The 17,915-nt window shown below is 44.9% G+C and overlaps 1 protein-coding gene across 1 annotated transcript; it reads right to left on the bottom strand.

Annotated features, from left to right (window-relative positions):
* Positions 1–4,848: 4,848 nt before the first annotated feature.
* On the bottom strand, positions 4,849–16,488 carry LOC123096294 (protein translocase subunit SECA2, chloroplastic). The gene is made up of 30 exons (XM_044517988.1): positions 16,162–16,488; positions 16,003–16,072; positions 15,838–15,902; positions 15,626–15,746; positions 15,133–15,224; positions 14,905–14,970; positions 14,557–14,621; positions 14,384–14,471; positions 14,224–14,289; positions 14,014–14,129; positions 13,399–13,489; positions 12,525–12,608; positions 12,304–12,396; positions 12,120–12,215; positions 11,946–12,031; positions 9,787–9,865; positions 9,604–9,717; positions 9,363–9,458; positions 9,222–9,285; positions 8,835–9,124; positions 8,308–8,363; positions 8,074–8,191; positions 7,889–7,969; positions 7,486–7,565; positions 6,871–6,925; positions 6,709–6,778; positions 6,446–6,635; positions 6,214–6,337; positions 5,665–5,739; positions 4,849–5,589 (listed from the first exon to the last, which is right to left on the bottom strand). Exons 1-30 carry the CDS (start codon positions 16,471–16,473, stop codon positions 5,416–5,418), a joined length of 3,177 nt encoding a protein of 1,058 aa, XP_044373923.1. The 5' UTR covers positions 16,474–16,488; the 3' UTR covers positions 4,849–5,415.
* Between the last annotated feature and the right edge of the window lie 1,427 nt (positions 16,489–17,915).

Here is a 17,915-nt window from a genome sequence, read left to right as displayed (position 1 = left end):
GCGCCATGTGGCACGCCCATGACGGGCGGCGGGCCGAGAAGCTTAGCAAGCACGCCACCTGGTTCCCGCCGATGCATTCGAAATTCCAGAAGGATCCGACTAGACATACCCAACTCCTGCCGACCAGCTCCCCAGAAGTCGGATGGAGCTTCCTTCAGAGCACCCGGAGGAGGAAACTGTTGAGGCTCCCCGGCTCCTCAACCGTGGCCCCTCACCAGCTTCGTGGACTACTGTCGGAGTAATGGGCCACGGGTAGCCTAATCCGAGCCCCCGAACCTTTCAAGACATCGAGGCCGGCTGCGCCCCTCAAGACGTCAAGATAGATCTCCGCCTTCTGGCGGCCGGTTGGCCGAACGGCCGACTGTCAGAAGGCGGCCGAGTTCCAGAAGACGGCGTCACAACAGGCCGACTCCTAGTGAGCGGCCTCCAGAGAGGCCGGCCCCTAGTAGTCGGCCCGTGGCGCCCTCAAAGTCTGCGCCCTCATCAAGGAGACAAGACAGGGTGTGGCTACAGCGTCACTCCTGACAGGCGGAGCCCTGTTCCCACGACGGCCTGTCAGTACGGCTTGCAGGCGGCGGGCCCTACCAGGCAGAGAGAGCCCTGAAGACGGAGGAAGCCAGGCCAGCCGAACCTGAGGGAAGCCGGCTTCCAGCAGGCGGCTTATCCCTCCCTCGGGCCCCGTGCGCCATCAACCAGATGAGACACGGTGTGGCTACAGTAATCTCCCATCAGGCGGCGGGACTGTAGCCACGCTCCCCTGACCAAGCCTGCGTCATTAGCATCACGGCTACAGTGATCAGCAGCCGGCAAGACCCGCGAGCAGCGGGAGCGGCCTGTTGGTTCCGTACCGGACCAGGCGGCGGGCCCCAGTAGCCGGCGGAGAAGCCGGCGGCCAGAGACACTGACAGCCGGGACCTACACCCGGCAGATTACCAATGTACCCCTAGGGGGGTAGGCCTATATAAACCCCCAGGGCACCCATGCAAGGGGTTGGAACCTATTAGAACTAGACTCATACCTAGAGGAGGGGAGAGCGTGCCTGCCTTCTTCCACCTCTAGCAAACAGCTCAAGGAGCACCATTGTACCACTAGTGCCTTAGTGATCATGCGGAGACCCTGCAGAGCAGGACTAGGGGTGTTATCTCCACGGAGAGCCCCGAACCTGGGTAAAGTTCGTCGGCGTACGTGTCTACGCCTCATCCCGCTTCCAGGCACCGGCGACATTCTACTCGCTCCCACCATGATAAGCCATCCTTTCGCATATGTCGCACCCAACCCCCGACAACCGAAGAGAGCAGCGACCGGCGCCCCATCAGATATGGCAACTCTAGATATTGACGAGGCCCCTCCAGGTAGCTGACACCTCCAGCCACCCGGGCAGCCTCGACCGCGTTGTCCTGTACTGCAGGTTGTCGCCCAAACTCCTGAAGTCATCGCGCCCGTGAGAAGAGGCACCTCACCGCCTTCATGCACCACCCGTACCGAGCCCAATCTCACCTACTCGGAGCTACCATCCCACCCACCTTGGGAAAATCTAGCCCGCCAAAGCGCTAGCCCTAGGCCAGAGTCATTGTCGTGCATGCAGCAAGCACCATGGCAAGGGGCCTCGCCGCCACCTACGCTGACCAGGATTCGCTCGATGACGTGCTCCAATGGCGATGAGGAGAAGGGAAGGAAGAGAAGAGAGCTACACAATGGCGGCTAGGGTTCCCTCCTGTCGCTCGAGGGAGCGACTGGAGGGACGGAGAGGCGCCTTACCACCCTTGTGCACCACCCGGACCAGGCCAAAACTCACCTACCAAGAGCTACAGCCCGACCCGCCTTGGGCACAGATCTGGCCCGTCCCAAGCGTCAGCCCTGGGTCAAAGCCACCACCGATGTGCATGTAGCCGGCACCACGGCCGGCACCCACCTAGCCCCACCCGCCACCAGCTTAAACCCGGAAGAAAGGTGAGGCCGCCACCGCCACCATGTGTCGCTTGAAGAAGCACGACCGCTAAATCAGTGTAGTCGTTGCCAGCACAGGCCCGCACCATCGTCTCGCAACCCTCTGTGTCACTGCCACCTACCACCGTCGTCGCCAAAGCGCGGTATCCGGTGCGACGCAGCTCCCCGCATAACATTGTGCCCCCACCTAAAGTAGCCGCACTGCGCCACCCCACCCTACGTAGAAAGGGAGAAGGGGCCCCGCCGCCACCCACGCCGGTCGGGCTTCACCTGATGATGCGCACCGATGGCAACGAGAAGGGAAGGAAAAGGAGAGAGTTGGACGACAGCGGCTAGGGTTCCCTTATGTTGCTCGACGAAGAAGCACCTCACAGCCCATGTGCACCACCCGGGCCGTGCCCAACCTCACCTACCTGGAGCTACATCCCGAACCCACCTCGTGCCTAGATCTGGCACGCCCGAAGCGCGACCCTAGGCCAGAGTCACCGCCTACGCGTATGCAACAGGCACCATGGTCGGCACCCGTCTAGCCCCGCATGTCGCTGGCTTGAACCTGGAAGAAAGGAGGCCACAGTCGCCACCATGCATCGCTTGAAGGAGCACAGCCACCAGATCTGTGTGGTCGTCGCCACCATAGGCCCACACCATCGTCATGCAGCCTCTGCGTCGCTGCCACCTGCCACCGCCGTCACCGAAGCATGGCCGCCGTCACACCACAATGCCCCCACACAATGTGGTGCCCTCGTCTGAAGTAACCGCCCGTGCCACCTCATTCCACGTAGAAGGGGGAATGGGCCTTGCCGTCACCCAAGTTGGTCAGGCTTCGCCCGATGACACGATCCGACGGCGGCGAGGAGAAGCGAACGAGGAGGAGAGATCTAGGCGCGGCGGCTAGGGTTCCCTCCTACCGCTAGCGGGAGTGATGGGAGGGACGAAATGTTTTCTTGGTACTTCTATCTATACTCACTAGGAGGTAGTTCTCCAACTCACCATGATATTTAAGTAGGGTTTCCACAAAGTAGGAGTACTCTTTCAACATGTGGTTGGATGGTTAGAAGGGTGGTTGTACCCCCATCCCATCAGGGACCAAACTTCATGTTTGACATATGTGTGTCTCATAAAGGTAAGGTGTATTATTTTTAGTGGGAGGCGACATTCCCGTCGATAGCGAGGTGTCTGTGTGACTTTGTCAATATCATTCATGGACGAATGGTAGGATGTCCATGCATGCATTTATATACATTAGTGTATATCCATTTGCGTCAGCATCTATGTATATACTGTATTTCTCAAATAAAACACCATTCTCCAAATAAAGAAGAGAAGAAGGATTAAAGCAGAGCCTAACGAAAATGCCCAGTTGAGTTGAGTTGAGTTGGGTTGAGCAAGGGGAAACTACTAGTCGCGGGAGAATGTCAAAGTATTGGACCATATGTGTGTGGTCGTGGTCTTTGTTCAGCAGGTACTGATGCGCCAGCCTCGGCGAAGACCACAAGATAAGTTGACGTGGAAAATTCAAACCAAGATCTTTCTTTTTCATTATCTTTTTTGCGGGTGGGGCTGGGCACACATGATCGAGGGCTATGTGCATACATAGAAGTGAACTCATTCATGGCCGAGTGGCCCGAGAATAAGTATATGCCGTATTATTTATTTGAATGATACTATGTGTTAACTAACATGCACGTCCATGCGTACATGCAGGAAGGACACCCTGCTGACCCACAGGGCATTCTGTGATGCCCTAGCTGAAGAGACTGCAAGGCTTATCGCAGCTGCAAACAACAGCAGCAGCACCAGTGATGATGGGTCTGATGATATGTAGTATACTTTTTTTTCTTTTCTTTTTTTGCGGAAGATATGTAGTATACTGGTAGTACAGTACTAGTCGTGTGCCCCAGCGCCAGGACACGATTGATCAGGCTGGTCTCGGTCCAAGTCCACTGCGGTGCAGATTCTTCACCATTCTGTGCGGCTGCAACACCGCAGACCACACATATATTGTGGGTGCAATAAATTCCCTGACGGCAAGGTAACCCAGCCGCTACTACTCTGATATAGCTGGTCAGATTCAGATAGACAGATGAGTGGCACTTGCCATCCAACACGAATGACACGCGACAGGATCACCCCATTCATTCCATCCCAATATCCCATCCTAATCCTAAAAAGAAAAATCGAAAATAAAGTTGGATGACACCCAACCGTTACTGAGATGAGGCGCACGCAACAGGGGAAACGCACGCGCACGTCATCCATGATGTCACACGCATTCTCGAGGGAGTGAGATCATCTCGCGTGTTGAGAGCGATGCTGGAAAAGGGGAAGAGAAGAGGCCGCCCACGCGAATGAAACGCGTGGAAGGTAAGAAAATATATACTCTACTCTGATACTACCTTTTATTATGTGAAATGAACACATGCCTGATAGCTACGCCGGGAAGATCCAAAGTAGAAAAGACAGCGTAGCTGCGTATACGTGATACCGTGACACGTCGCGTTACCATCATGCAGTGTCACTCGTGCCAACCACCTCTCTACTTGCTCGCGCGACACTTGCAATATAGAATGCCAGAGGGAATATGCGGAATGTAAGGAAGCCGCAAAAAAAATACCCTAGTCGGCAGCCAATGTGCAAATAGCTCATGACAGTATACCAATGTCGATAGTGATTCTATCATGCAAAGTATCTGGAAGGTTGAAATATTTGCCTTGTCATCATCATCAAAAGCAACGACTTGACAAATGTCAAACACTACTGCCCATTAGGACAGCCTCAAGAGTTCCGTGTCCACAAGCCAGATACTCCGCGTGCATGCAATTCCTACTTGTCTGGTAAAGGTTTCACTCACAAAATAGTACAGACTGGACAGAAATATATGTATGATACGACAACACAATGTGCGCAAATCTGTATTTTACTTGGAGTTGCAACATATAATGAAGCTCTGATTGTCACTGGCAAAAACTGATGAGCACTTCATGTGTGCGTCATCACCTAGATCCAGTTATGTAATATACATCCCCTGTCTGCACTTCATCTATATCAAGTTGCGTTTTCTACAGAGTTAACTCGTTGCTGGAGTTATCTACTCGTACTAGATAGTGGTTAATGTCTATTGTCTTGTAACCTACTCCCTCCGTTCCAAAATAGATGACTCAACTTTGTACTAACGTTAGTACAAAGTTAGTACAAAGTTGGGTCATCTATTTTGGAACGGAGGGAGTATATCTAAGACTCCGGGGGAAGGCCATCCATATGAAAAGCAGAAAGCCTAACCCTAATGTCACCTGGCTGCCATCCCAGTCAAGCCTGTGTTAAGAGACTTCCCCACTGATGAGGAACCAAGCCAGCAATCTAGACACGAAACACGTTCAAACAATATGAGATTGCACTGGCCATGCATCAGAAGTATCTGGGTGTGCAGTCTCTTGAGGAAAAAGATTCATCAGATGTGATGTTACTCGGCTATTGATCCGCAGTGTTGAATATCTCTTCAGATTCCATTGGAGATGACCAGTAACGGAGTAGGGCTTCGACTGTCAATCGTCGTGTGGCACTCAACATTGAGATGAAGAACCGACAGCCATCAATCTTATACTCCTCCAGAGGATTTCTGTGCCCAAAGCTCCGGACATTCACCTAGTAAAAAGTAAAAAAAATCTGAGTCAATGATAGAAAACTGGTAATCAAAGAGTCTAAAGAGATTGAAATTACCGCAGAACTAAGCTTGTTCATGTTAACTAAATGGTCCTTCCACAACATATCAAGTGTCTTCAGAAGTGCTTCCCTCTTCAATTCAACAGAGTTGCATGATTACATAAGAATATGTGTTGACTTGAGAAAAGGATAAAATGGTCATGACGAAACACATATAACTTGTCAGGTAATGCCAAAGTTACATCCATTATGCATTCCCATGACGCCACAATCAAGATCCTTTATTTGTAACTATAATCTTATGCTAGTTGGTACTCCCTCCGTCCCATAATGCAAGACGTTTTTGCAAGCTAACATAGTTTGCAAAAACGTCTTACATTATGGGACGGAGAGAGTAAATAATATGGTTTCACAAACAGAACTTCACATGATAAAAATGAATGGGAACTTGAAATAAGAACAGAGTAAATGCTATGCAGATTGCAACATCACTAGCAAAGTACCCAAGAAAGAATATGACCTTGACCTCCACAAAGAACACATAGGTCTCAGTGGGGCTTTATCCCCTGACAAGACCACATAAACATATTCGTAAGAGAAGCAAACCTCAATTCCCCTGATGTACGCATCATGATGACGGGACTCTTGCAGCACTTCCAGGTAGGTAGCTATTAGAAAATCCCCAAAATATTTCCGAAGAAGATTGACAATGTTTGTATATCTCCCTTTCCTGGATTTTTATCACATAGATGAAGTATAGAGAAACAATGAATACCTGAGGGTGAATGTGTAACACCATGTTGAAGAAAAACATATACGGGATTACATCACAACTTACTTTGATGTATCATCAACACACATGGCAAACCATCGCATTGCTGAAGATGTTCTCTTACGAATTCCCCTGAATGAATTAGGTGGCACTGGCATGTTTGGGAGAACAAAATTATCGACCTCCACAGAGCCATATCTAAGTATTTGCTCAAGTGATGATTGTAGGTCTTCCTCTTGGGTCTCCTTGAATGTTTCTGCAGAGTATCTCAAAGTCAGAAGAGTTAACTGCATAAGAACATGAATTCACTATATATTTAGGCTTATTACCTGTCAGCAAATTTCCGCCTAGACTGGCAAGCTCATCCAAAAGCTTTGCCAAATCCCACGTCTTAGGTGGCTGAAATGAAATGTAATCAGAACAGCTGACATATAGCACACCAAAAGGAAATTCTAAAAATGATATATAAAAATCAGGGCAAGATAAAGTACCTTCTGGGGATCAACATTTCCCAGAATAATTTCATCAACTACAGCTTGCATGTACCTAGTAGCATTTCAACTGAAGTCATGTAATTGGTGGGGTAAAAACTTTCAGAGATAAATGATTTAAGTTTAAAAACTGAATCATCTTGTATAAAGAGGAATAGATAGCTGGATAGTGATGATGATAAGGTAAAAGATGAACATTCTGAACAAGATCAATATAAGATTTTAGCATCAGATGGAAGGGGTGTCCTAGGAAACGCAAACTGAACTGACGAACAAGGAAAAGTGATTTTAATTGAGACAAAAGCGAGCATGCAATCAAAGAAATTATGACCTATCAGGGCAGTGCTCGAGCATCAATGCATCTCATGTTCACAGGAGCACAAGACATGATAAGTAAATCCTGAACTCCTAAGAACTCACAATTAAATATCAGCATATCATCTACTACTTAATAATATGCTTCTGACAAGTTACCCTGAATCCGCATAAGCAATAATGTATTATTTCTACTCTTAAGACATTATATAAAATAATGTTGTATCTTAGAATATGTTCGTTACCTCTCATTTGAATTTTTTTATTAGATAAATTTCAAATTAAGGATGCCAAACTTACTGGAAAATTTGTTCACTGCAGCTTTCAGAGTCACCTGATAATATCACCTGCCTAAGGCTATAGATGTGCTTTCTTTGGACCTATCAAATATGAATGATACTCCATGAACAAGGGAATTCAAGAAATGGAGAAATTACATTAACCAATTCAGTATTTAAACCCTGACGTGTATGAAAATTGAGCTGCGGCAGTAAGAACTAAGAACAATAAAAACAGTAACCTTTTTCATTTAGATACAAACATCATGGTTCAAATGAATCAAAGGGCCTTAATATCAACGGTATTCTGGGGTGACCAGTAAAACTTTATAAAGAACAAAACCAAAAAATAGCTGGATATTAGCATAACGGTCAGGGAATGAAACAACAGTATAGAAGTATAGCAACTGAGAGAAATTATATACCTCCAAGACTTCATCAAACTCAACAAGATTTTTCCTTATGCCAAAATAATACTTCTCTGCATTGATTTGAAGGCCTAGAAGCTGCATTTTGAGAAGTAATGCATGTAAACAAGAGTACAAGACAATACACTGTGATCCCAAAACAAAAGGTATCAATGTTAGCATATCAACAAATGTAATCTGACCTGTTTTACAACAGCATTGCTCTCGATCGCTATGTCTTCGCCATCTGTTATCCTTGATATTAGTCTCACGGCCCATTCTGTGTCCAAATTAAACTTCCGGAACATTTCATCTTGTAAGCTAGTTGACCAAAGTTAGAGACACTTAGATTTGTCAAGTAAAAGGATCATCAGATGCTACAATAGCTACAATAGTTTAGTGTTACACAAGTGTTTTTTGTTCAGGAACAGACATACCTCACCATAAACCGTGTGGAACCAGGATCACCTTGTCTGCCAGCTCTACCACGTAACTGCGGAAAAAAACTTGCAGATTTTATGCAACTGTGGCAGTACAAATTTCATCACACAGAACTATATTCTCAGCAAGTTTTTATTCAAAGAATTGACAAAATCCACTAATTCAACAAGACAGACAACATATTGCATCAAAAGCACAAAGTTTGCATGTGATGCTTTTGAAGAACTCTGGCAGCCATGAAAGAGATAGAAACAGCACACAAATAAAATGAAAATTGATTTATTTACAGTAAGATGTACGTAATTAACAGAACGGAATAAGACAGAACTTAATAGATTCTGTTTGCAATTTAATGCCAGTTGATTCTATGTTTATGTGCCCACGTTAAGCAGCTTATTGAAATTATTTCCCCCCAAAGATAGTCCTGGTAGCTAAAACTTATTTAGTTTCAAATCACATCTGACAAACAAGCCTAAGCATCATGCCTAACGGAGTGTACCCTGCAGCATCAAGAGTGTCTTACTTGGTTATCAATTCGACGCGACTCATGCAAAGAAGTTCCTATTACATGAAGCCCACCTAATGTCTTCACCTCAGCACCCTCGTCAAAACAATGAATTTCGCAATCCTTTAAGACAGTGGCATAAGCAAGTGCTATTGCATCACAAAGAGGGTACATCTCAGTCACTTCAGCCACACGCTCTTGTAGTTTTTCCAAGCCAATTGTATTACTCATTTCAATTGACTCCATAACAGCGGATTTCGCCTTCTGAAAAGACCATTCATTGCTCTCACTTTTGTGAACATATTTTGCTACAAGAATACATGGGGGAGTGAGCCACGCAATAAAAAAACCTTGTTACAGGTTATAGAACATACAACCACTGATAGTCCAACACTTATTACTAACCCATGATTGCAGCTTTGGCAAGCAGAGCTAGTGACGATGGCCCGAGTTTTATCTTGGAAAGACCCTGACAAAAACCGAAAGGTGACAGTGAGAAACACATTTGGAGTCTTAGGACGGCTAAAAACTCACAAAAATAATCACCTTGTGGGATGTGGACTCCCCCTCAGTTTCGACATCTGGGGTGTCGTGCGATAGAAATGGAAGTACATTGTCTTCTACAATTTCTTTTGCAAGCATCTACCAAGAACAGAAAAGTGAACTGATCAGGCCCTGGAGAGAAAAGTCTCTACTAGCTTTCTGCTTTCACATATATATACACGAAGAGAGCTATCAAGAGATGAGATTAAATACCCAAAAAAAAGAGAAGAGATTAAATACTAACCTTAGGGTTGCCACCTAAAATGATGTCTGTCCCTCTGCCTGCCATGTTCGTTGAAATTGTAATTGCATGTTTCCTTCCAGCCTGTGCAATTATCTCAGCTTCTCTAGCAGCATACTGCCGAGAACGATTCAATTAGCTCCAAACATGGAAGAATAAGTTAAACTAAATCAGGAATTTACATACCTTTGGTCTTGCATTAAGTACATTGTGAGGAATATTACGAGACTTAAGAAGATCCGACAGGTATTCTGAACTCTCAACACTGGAACGGGTATATATGCCATTAATTCCAAATGCCACAAACGTACCACATGCAGAAATTAAATTACTGTAAAATCAAGTGTTCATGCCCATGAACATTGAATGGTACCAACGGGCGAGGTAATTATAGCGACAGCCCCCATAAGATTTAGAGAGATTTTCTTCCCAGACAAGTAATATGATTTCATGAATATTTTGGTTCCTATGATAAAGGTTCATTGATTGGTATCCTATCCACTCCCTCTGCAAAATGTAGGGCCATATGTTGACTGATCAATTTTGAACTTTGACCGTAAATTCTGTACACTGTTTTATTGATAGCTACAGAATCACAATCACAAGAAAGTGTATTTTTCTAATGCGAATCCAATGTTATCAAGTTTATATAACATACCTCATGCATTGTTGGCTTAATTGTTACTCAAAGCATGGATTGGATAGTTAAAATGCACCCTACATTCTGTAACAAAGGGAGTATAGTTTAGATAGGTTATTATTGCGATTGATTATATTCGTATTGTTACGTGTCCACTTCATAAGGAGAGCATCATTACCATTACTAAGCAAGCAAAAAATAAACCCAAGTTCCTGAGAGAAAAGATTATTTCTTCCTGCCCCTGTGGTGCTCCCAGCCTACTTGATCCAAGGACACCTCAATCAGGCCCGGTCCATACCCAAGCAGACAATTACACAATGAGTCAATGACTTTTGCTGCGAAAGTTGCTAGCTTTGATAAAGGCCGACAATGTCAACATAATGGCCGACTGACAACACGATGGCACAATGATTGGCATGCAGGAAACTTTGGGGAAAATGGCGTCAGCATAAAGCGACACAAGCAAAGCGTGCCGCTTTGCCGTGAGGCCCACAGGCACTTCAGCAGAAACCTCTGTTTTTAACATCGCTGCTCCCAGTGCCAACTATGCTACTGGCATCTCTCCACTGTTAGAGCAACTCCAATAGCTCCTGTAAAAGTCATTTTATGTGGTGACCGTAAAATCTAGGGGAAGTTGTCTAACACCAACTTTTCTCGGTTCCTGTAGAATTTCTTCCCCTAAAATATTTTTTCCTGTTTCCCATTAAACAGAGCTGGGCCCTGCATGTCAGTGACACGGCGATTGGGAGCGTGGCGACAGCGGCCGTAGCGGTGTGGGACATGGGAGGCGCGGCAGCGGCGGGGTCGGCCGAACATGGAGACATCGGCTGCTGGTCGGGCAGGAGCGGTTATGGCGCTTGCCGCAGTGGTTGTGGCCTGAACGGCGAGCTGGTGGCGGAGGAGGAGAGGGGCGACGATGGTCGGTCACGGTGGAGAAGGGCGGCAATCAGCGGTGCCAACAGGCGCGGGCGCGGAGGACAAGCTGTGCGCGGAGGCGGTGGGGTCCAGCGACTGGATAGGAGCCGGCGGTGGTGCGCCGACGTCGGAGGTGATGGCCGGCGCCGCGGAGATCTGGTGTGCCGGCGCCGCAGTGGCGTTCCGGTGCAGCGGCGCGGCGACAGCCCGGCGTTCCACTCGTGAAGTTTCAGGCAGTTTCCTGCCCGCCAAAATTATACAGGAAGGTCATCTTCCCATAAACGTGAGGGAAGTTGGGCGCAATTATACGGGATCCCGTAAAAAAATCAGGTTTAAGGGAGCTGTTGGAGGCCTTTTTTTGCCTCAACTTCTCGTAAACTGTAGTTTTTTTAAGGATACGGAGCTATTGGAGCTGCTCTTGGTCCGTACCTGTGCAGCTTCTCCTCATTCTATGATACCAGCGCGCGGGAAGGGGAAAGCGAGCCCATGCGGGGATGTTTGCATGCCTGACTCTGCTAATAAACACAACGGGGAGACCTAATTGCAGCCCGACTCGTGAGAAGATTACGGGTGTTCGCAGCGTGCTATTAAGTTCTCAAACGAATGAGCGATTTACCGGGGGCAAAAGTGTCCGACTATCGGCAAATTTGCTAAGCGCGAGGTTGCCTTGGACCTTGTTCTTTGCACAGAAAATGTCACGCCCTCCTTCTGGGAATAGAGGGAGTATTATGTTTGGTAATATGCAATGCAGTGCAAACCAGATTTCTTCTAGGTTGCAAGGAAAATATACCTGGTAGTTCCAACCAAAACAGGACGGCCCAATTGAAACATAGACTCTACCTCTTCCCGGACATATTGCCATTTACCCCTTAAAGTCTACAAAACGTAATAGTAGACATCAGATGTTTTGTCATCATAAACAAAGGAAAATACTGGGTATGATCTCACTTCTCAGCGGCCTTACCGCAAAAGCTTGGATAGGTAAGTCCACCCGTATATTTGGCAGATTTGTGGGCACCTCAATAACTGGCATCTTAAACATCTTCAGAAATTCCTTTTCCTGCAGAACCAGTATATGATCATATTAGCGGAGCATAAATAATATGAACATAGAAACTATCCAGGAAGTGGTCAAGTAGATATCGTACCTCTGTCTTAGCAGTACCTGTCATCCCGGAAAGCTTAGGATAAAGCTTAAACAGAGACTGATACGTAATCTGAGCCACAATTACTGAGTCTGCCTGATGAATTGCAATTAGCATTGCATACAAGAAACTGTCAAACACTTTCACAAACAATGACAAGACTAATAAAAGAAAATTTATATTAGTTCATATGTACAAATTGCAATGGGTAAGTCAATGATTGCCTGGATTTTGAGGCCTTCTTTTGCTTCTACTGCTTGATGAATACCATCAGACCACCTCCTTTTGGGTTCGACTCGACCAGTAAGCTGGAGAAAAAAGTTAGGAATATAGTTTCAGAACAAAGTCTTCCTAAATGTGCCAATGTGCAATTGTAATGGACTAATAGGCAGTGTCAAATATAGGATCATGAAGATCTTTTGCATGAGATAGAGCATGGTAGAGGCGATAAAAACAGTGGTACTTTTCTCAGGTTACTAAATTGAAATAGTGCAGCCCAGCAGGATCAGAATGATAAAAAGAATGGACCTTAGTCAGGTAGAAAAATGATATATTAAACACGAGAAATATTGAGTACATCATATTTCAGCTTCATGTGACCATGGTAATAGCCTTACATAGTTTACCCCAAAACAGAATAGCATGCACTGGATCCATTTAATAGCTAGTGGACTGAAGCCAAGTAAGGCATGCCATATTTTTCGATGTTCTATCTAGTTTCAAGGATTGCATGATCCACTGAGCTTGTGGACTGAAGCCAAGAAGAGGACTACCATATGTTCCTATGTTCTATCGGGTTTTCAAGGAGTCAGTAGGTGGGGTGGGGTTAGTAATCAAGGATTATGATTGACTAGTGCACCGACAGAAGATATGTAATATCATCAGAAGATATGTTGTAGCAAAAACAAACTGCTGTGAAGCTGAACATAAGCTTACTTGTATAATTATCAACAGAAAAAACGTTTTGGATCTCAAATAAAACATGGAATGTCCGTCTCAGTCCACTATCTAAAAAGAAATGAACTAAGTCACCCTATATAAGTTCAAAAAAAAATCACCCTATATGGCAAATAAGCAATTTTGAAATTGATATAGTACCTCATTAATTATGAGAGCTTTTCCATTCCTAACAATGTACTGTACATCCCTTCGATAGAACTCTTTGGCCTTCAATGCATTTGTCACAAATCTGAAGCACTCGACAAGTTTAGGGTCAGAGTCATGTCGCATGTCCAAGTTGCTAGTAAGTTGGTCGCACCTCACATGCGGTTCCATAATTTAACACTAATTCTAAACAACCATTTGGATATACAGTGAAAGGAGGGAAGAACGTGCACAAGTGACAAGCAACCAAATGGAAAGACTACCATGGAAGAACTGTGTTGTTTCTGGGTTGCTGATAGGCAAAAAAAATATTGAGGGAAAAGATTGCATTTATATTAAAATATCATCACGGTCATTACAATCAGATAGCACCAGCAGCGCCAAATCCCGTGGTAGTTGGCCCATATAGACAGTCCCCCCTACCACAGTTGTTGCCATCTCTCCCGTGGCAATTTTAATACTTGAACAGAACTGTATATTAAATGTTGAGTTGACTGTCAATAAATCCATAGAGCAGAATAGCTACACTGAACAGAAAGCTACAAAAGAAATAAACAGTGATGGCACCTTGCAGACAAAAGCTAGAAAAGAAATAGACAGTGATGGCACCTTGCCCACGGATCATTCTCATCCCACAGATCATTGGTCCCAAGAATCATCTCAGCATAAGTAACTCCATCCTCTGTTAGATCTATATTATTGCCCTTCAGTTCTACAGTATAATGCTGCAGAAATAAATCAAAATAATGATTATAAGTGGGAAATATTAGTAAACCATGACCGTTGTAACTTTAATTCAAGCAACATGAAAATACTCACAGCACCCTCTATGAGAAGATCTGCAACTTTAGCAGCAACTGGATACCGTGCTGCTTCTCTATTATCCTAATATAGGATAGAAAAGGCTGGTGAACATCTTGCATTTTGACAGGCCAGGCATAGGAGGAACAGGGTTAGCAAAAAAAATAGCGAGGAAAACCTCTCCACTTATTAACAATGGGTTTCTTCCTTCATCTATAAGCACTGAGTCCACTTCATCCACGATAGAGAAATGGAATGGTCTTGGCCTATCAAATTGTGTATTACGCAGAAAATTAACAAATAAACAAATCACAGCTCTGAAAAAGTGAGAGGGAACAGCCTCGAATGTACCATCTCATGACTAACTGTTCTTTCTTACGTGACAAGTTGTCACGAAGATAATCAAATCCAAGCTCCTGTAGGTTATGAGCAGTCTTTGAGAACCTATATATATTGGGATATCACCATAAAGTACTACATAACCAAGATAAGCAGGTAAAGGGTTCATTAACAAGTATGGCCGCAGCTCACAGGCAGATTCTCGTAGAAGATTCAAAGACAACTTATTTTATTATTACTTTTAATCTGAAATGAAGACAGCTTTAACATATAATACCAAGTTGCAAGAAGAAGAAAGGTCCTCAGATGAATAGCCACTATAGAACTATCTAAAAGTTGTTGTTCTACTGAGCATCTTACCGAGTTATTAGTGTATGTAATGTCACACATATAGTTGGCTCTCCTCTCATCAGACTTCATACCCGCCTATGCATATGCCACAGATGAAAGAGTGAAAGAAGGTTAAATGTTTGCCTGCGATCATACGTTTCTATAGAAATACTGTAACAGCGCAAAAACTAACTAGTTCCAAGCAAGAACGATAAGGGAGTCTAGAAAGTATGACAACAGCATTATGTAGAAGTACACCTGAATTAGACCGACAGTTAGGCCAAGAAAACGATGAACGCGACCCATCCATTCAGCATCTCGCTGTGCCAGATAATCATTTACAGTCACCACTGAAAAAGGATTACAGTGCTTATAAATGTGAAGAAGTGGGACCAAGGACATGGATGCCTGACTAGGGTTTAACAATGCAAATGTGGAAAGTGGATCAAATCAATGTATAATATCAACAAACCAAGGACATTGAATAAGCATCTTTGTTCGGATCAACAAACACAGGCAAGAAGAAGTTTATAATCCGAGTAACAAAAATATCTTATATATACTCATGCATATATTATTGAATAGTATGATTTTAGCAAACTACGGTGGGGAATATGGTGGTATTTAAGAACAAAAGAACGAGCATGTGCATTGCGCTCATCCATGCACAATGCCATGATAGACTCAATGGTACAGTTTAACTCGGAACTTTTGATTGGCAAAACGCAAATAATCTAAATGCATACAGTACCATGAACTCCATCCCCAGTCAGTGCATTGAGATAAGCTGCCAAGGTCGACACGAGTGTCTTCCCCTCGCCGGTCTTCATCTCCGCAATGCACCCATCGTGGAGCACGGCACCGCCAATAATCTAACACAAAACATGAGTTAAACGAAGCTCGATCACCCCCAAACAAACTCGTGCATTACCTGAACATCCTAACAGAGCAAAGCTTGTATACCTGAACATCAAAGTGCCGCATGCCGAGCGTCCTCCTTGCCGCCTCCCTCACCACAGAGAACGCCTCTGGACAGGAGCAAACACACACCAACGCATCTCAGACGACAGCTCGAAGGGAACGCTGCAATGCAACACTAACAGGAACAGGAACAGCAAGGGGACCGACCTGCCTGAACGTCGGCGAGCGTCTCCCCGCGGCCCAGGCGCGCGCGGAACTCCTCCGTCTTGCCCTTCAGCTGCACGAACACATAAATCCATCACCCACACAACTAAAAGAAATCGGGAACCAGGAATCGTGGGTGGGGTGTTCCACGCGGCACGCCACCTGTTCGTCGGAAAGCCTCCGAAGAGGCGGCTCGAGTGCGTTGACGGCGGAGACGAGGCGGTAGTAGTCACCCACCACCCAGGCGTTGAGGCCGCATAGGTCCCTCCATGAACCGGCCTTGGCCGCACCGGCGGTGGTGGTGGGCGAGGCTGAGGGGGACGGTGACGTGGCAGCGGAGCAGGACAAGGGACGAGGCTTCCTGCAATTGCTCTTGCGCTTTGCTCGGGGAGTGGCTGTGGAGTTGGGGAATAGGCGGGGCGTGGGGGCGGGGAGGAGGTGGAAGGAGGGAGGGGAGGAGAGGGAGGCGGCCATGGAAAGCGTCGAAGCGAGAGACGAGGAAGAGTGCAGGGAAGAGAGGAGGGCTTACATGTGGTCCCACGAGCTACAATAATTTGGTGTCTAATAAGAGGGGGCCACACCGTCTCACATTAATTATACCCGTCCGATCAAGCAATCCAACGGTTAAGAGCCAGGCTTCCTTTTTTCTCTACTAGCAAAAGTGTCCGTGCGTTGCAACGGATGAATAACAAAAAAATCATAAAATTTATAGACCCAAAATAAAATAATTCGAGTTCAGGCAAATTGCACCAATATGTCATCAGTTTTACAGATTGATAATTAAGAATAAATGATGCAAGAAAGCAAAGAACACGAGACATCAAATTTATGACAAAAAGAAATAGATCAAAGATTTTTAATGATGTAGGCAGTCGATCCCCTAGGGGCCCGTGCGTTGCAACGGGAGACCAAAAATACATGCTAGCTAAATAAGTATGACTTAATATCAAGACATATGAGTGTCCTCTATTTTAACATGGTGGCTCACCATGTTGCCACATATATTTCTTCTCACTCTGGTTGATGATGGACACAATATCCATGTGGTCGTAATGCATTCGACGTAGTAAATCCTTAGGCAATGAGCTTGCCACTGCACGACACACTTGTCATTGTCTCGCGCAAGGGAATATTTAAATCTTCAAAAACAAATCTCATCGACCATGAACTACTCCCAATGCCTAGACATATAAAGACATTCCAAAAACTAATCAAATCCTAGACATAAAATACTTCTGAATCGGCGAACAGTTTTTCAAATCGACAAACATCTTTTTTAAATTAGGACATCTTTAAAAAATCATGAACATTTGTTTATTGAAATGCATGAATAGTTTTTGAATTCATGAATATTATGTGACTCAGCTAACATTTTTTGAATTGATGAATTTTTTTCAATTGCGGCATGAATTTTGAATTTCGTAAAAAACATTTGATTTTTTGAATATTTTCTAAAATTTCATGGAGATTTTTTCCAGATATTTTTGAATACACAATCATTTTTTTCAAAATTATGAACATGATTTTACTTCCCGACATGTTTTCCCATATTGTGATTTTTTATAATTTGTGAACAGTTTCGTAAAATCACCAACATTTATTTGAAATAGCGAAAAATTTATGATTTTCGGAAGATTTTTTGAATTCACTCACATTTTATAATTTCTCTATCATTTTATTATAACTGGAAATTTTTTATAATTTGGAATTATGAAATTAATTTAAAGAAGAAAAAACTAAAACAGAAATGACGAAAGAAAAGAAAAGACAAAATGAAAAAAAACAGGGGCATCACACCCCGTAGGCCGGCCCATGAAGGCGTTGGGGGGTGGAGGAGGTTGACGGTGTCCTGAACTAGGGGGTACTCACTATGTTGTCTCCCGACCAGCCGGATCGAGCCGAGGACCCCCATGGCG

This window comes from Triticum aestivum, chromosome 4D, assembly GCF_018294505.1.
Source record: "Triticum aestivum cultivar Chinese Spring chromosome 4D, IWGSC CS RefSeq v2.1, whole genome shotgun sequence".
NCBI lineage: Eukaryota > Viridiplantae > Streptophyta > Magnoliopsida > Poales > Poaceae > Triticum > Triticum aestivum.
The sequence above is the reverse complement of the archived record's forward strand: the minus strand, read 5'-3'. Positions and strand labels throughout refer to the sequence as shown.

Excerpts from the sequence above, each read along its gene's own strand:
- LOC123096294 (XM_044517988.1), bottom strand. The coding sequence starts at position 16,473 with ATGGCCGCCTCCCTCTCCTCCCCTCCCTCCTTCCACCTCCTCCCCGCC. Across the intron at positions 9,718-9,786 it reads TACTTAATGCAAGACCAAAG|TATGCTGCTAGAGAAGCTGA; the intron begins GTATGTAAATTC and ends CGTTCTCGGCAG. Across the intron at positions 9,125-9,221 it reads TGCCAAAGCTGCAATCATGG|CAAAATATGTTCACAAAAGT; the intron begins GTTAGTAATAAG and ends GTATTCTTGTAG.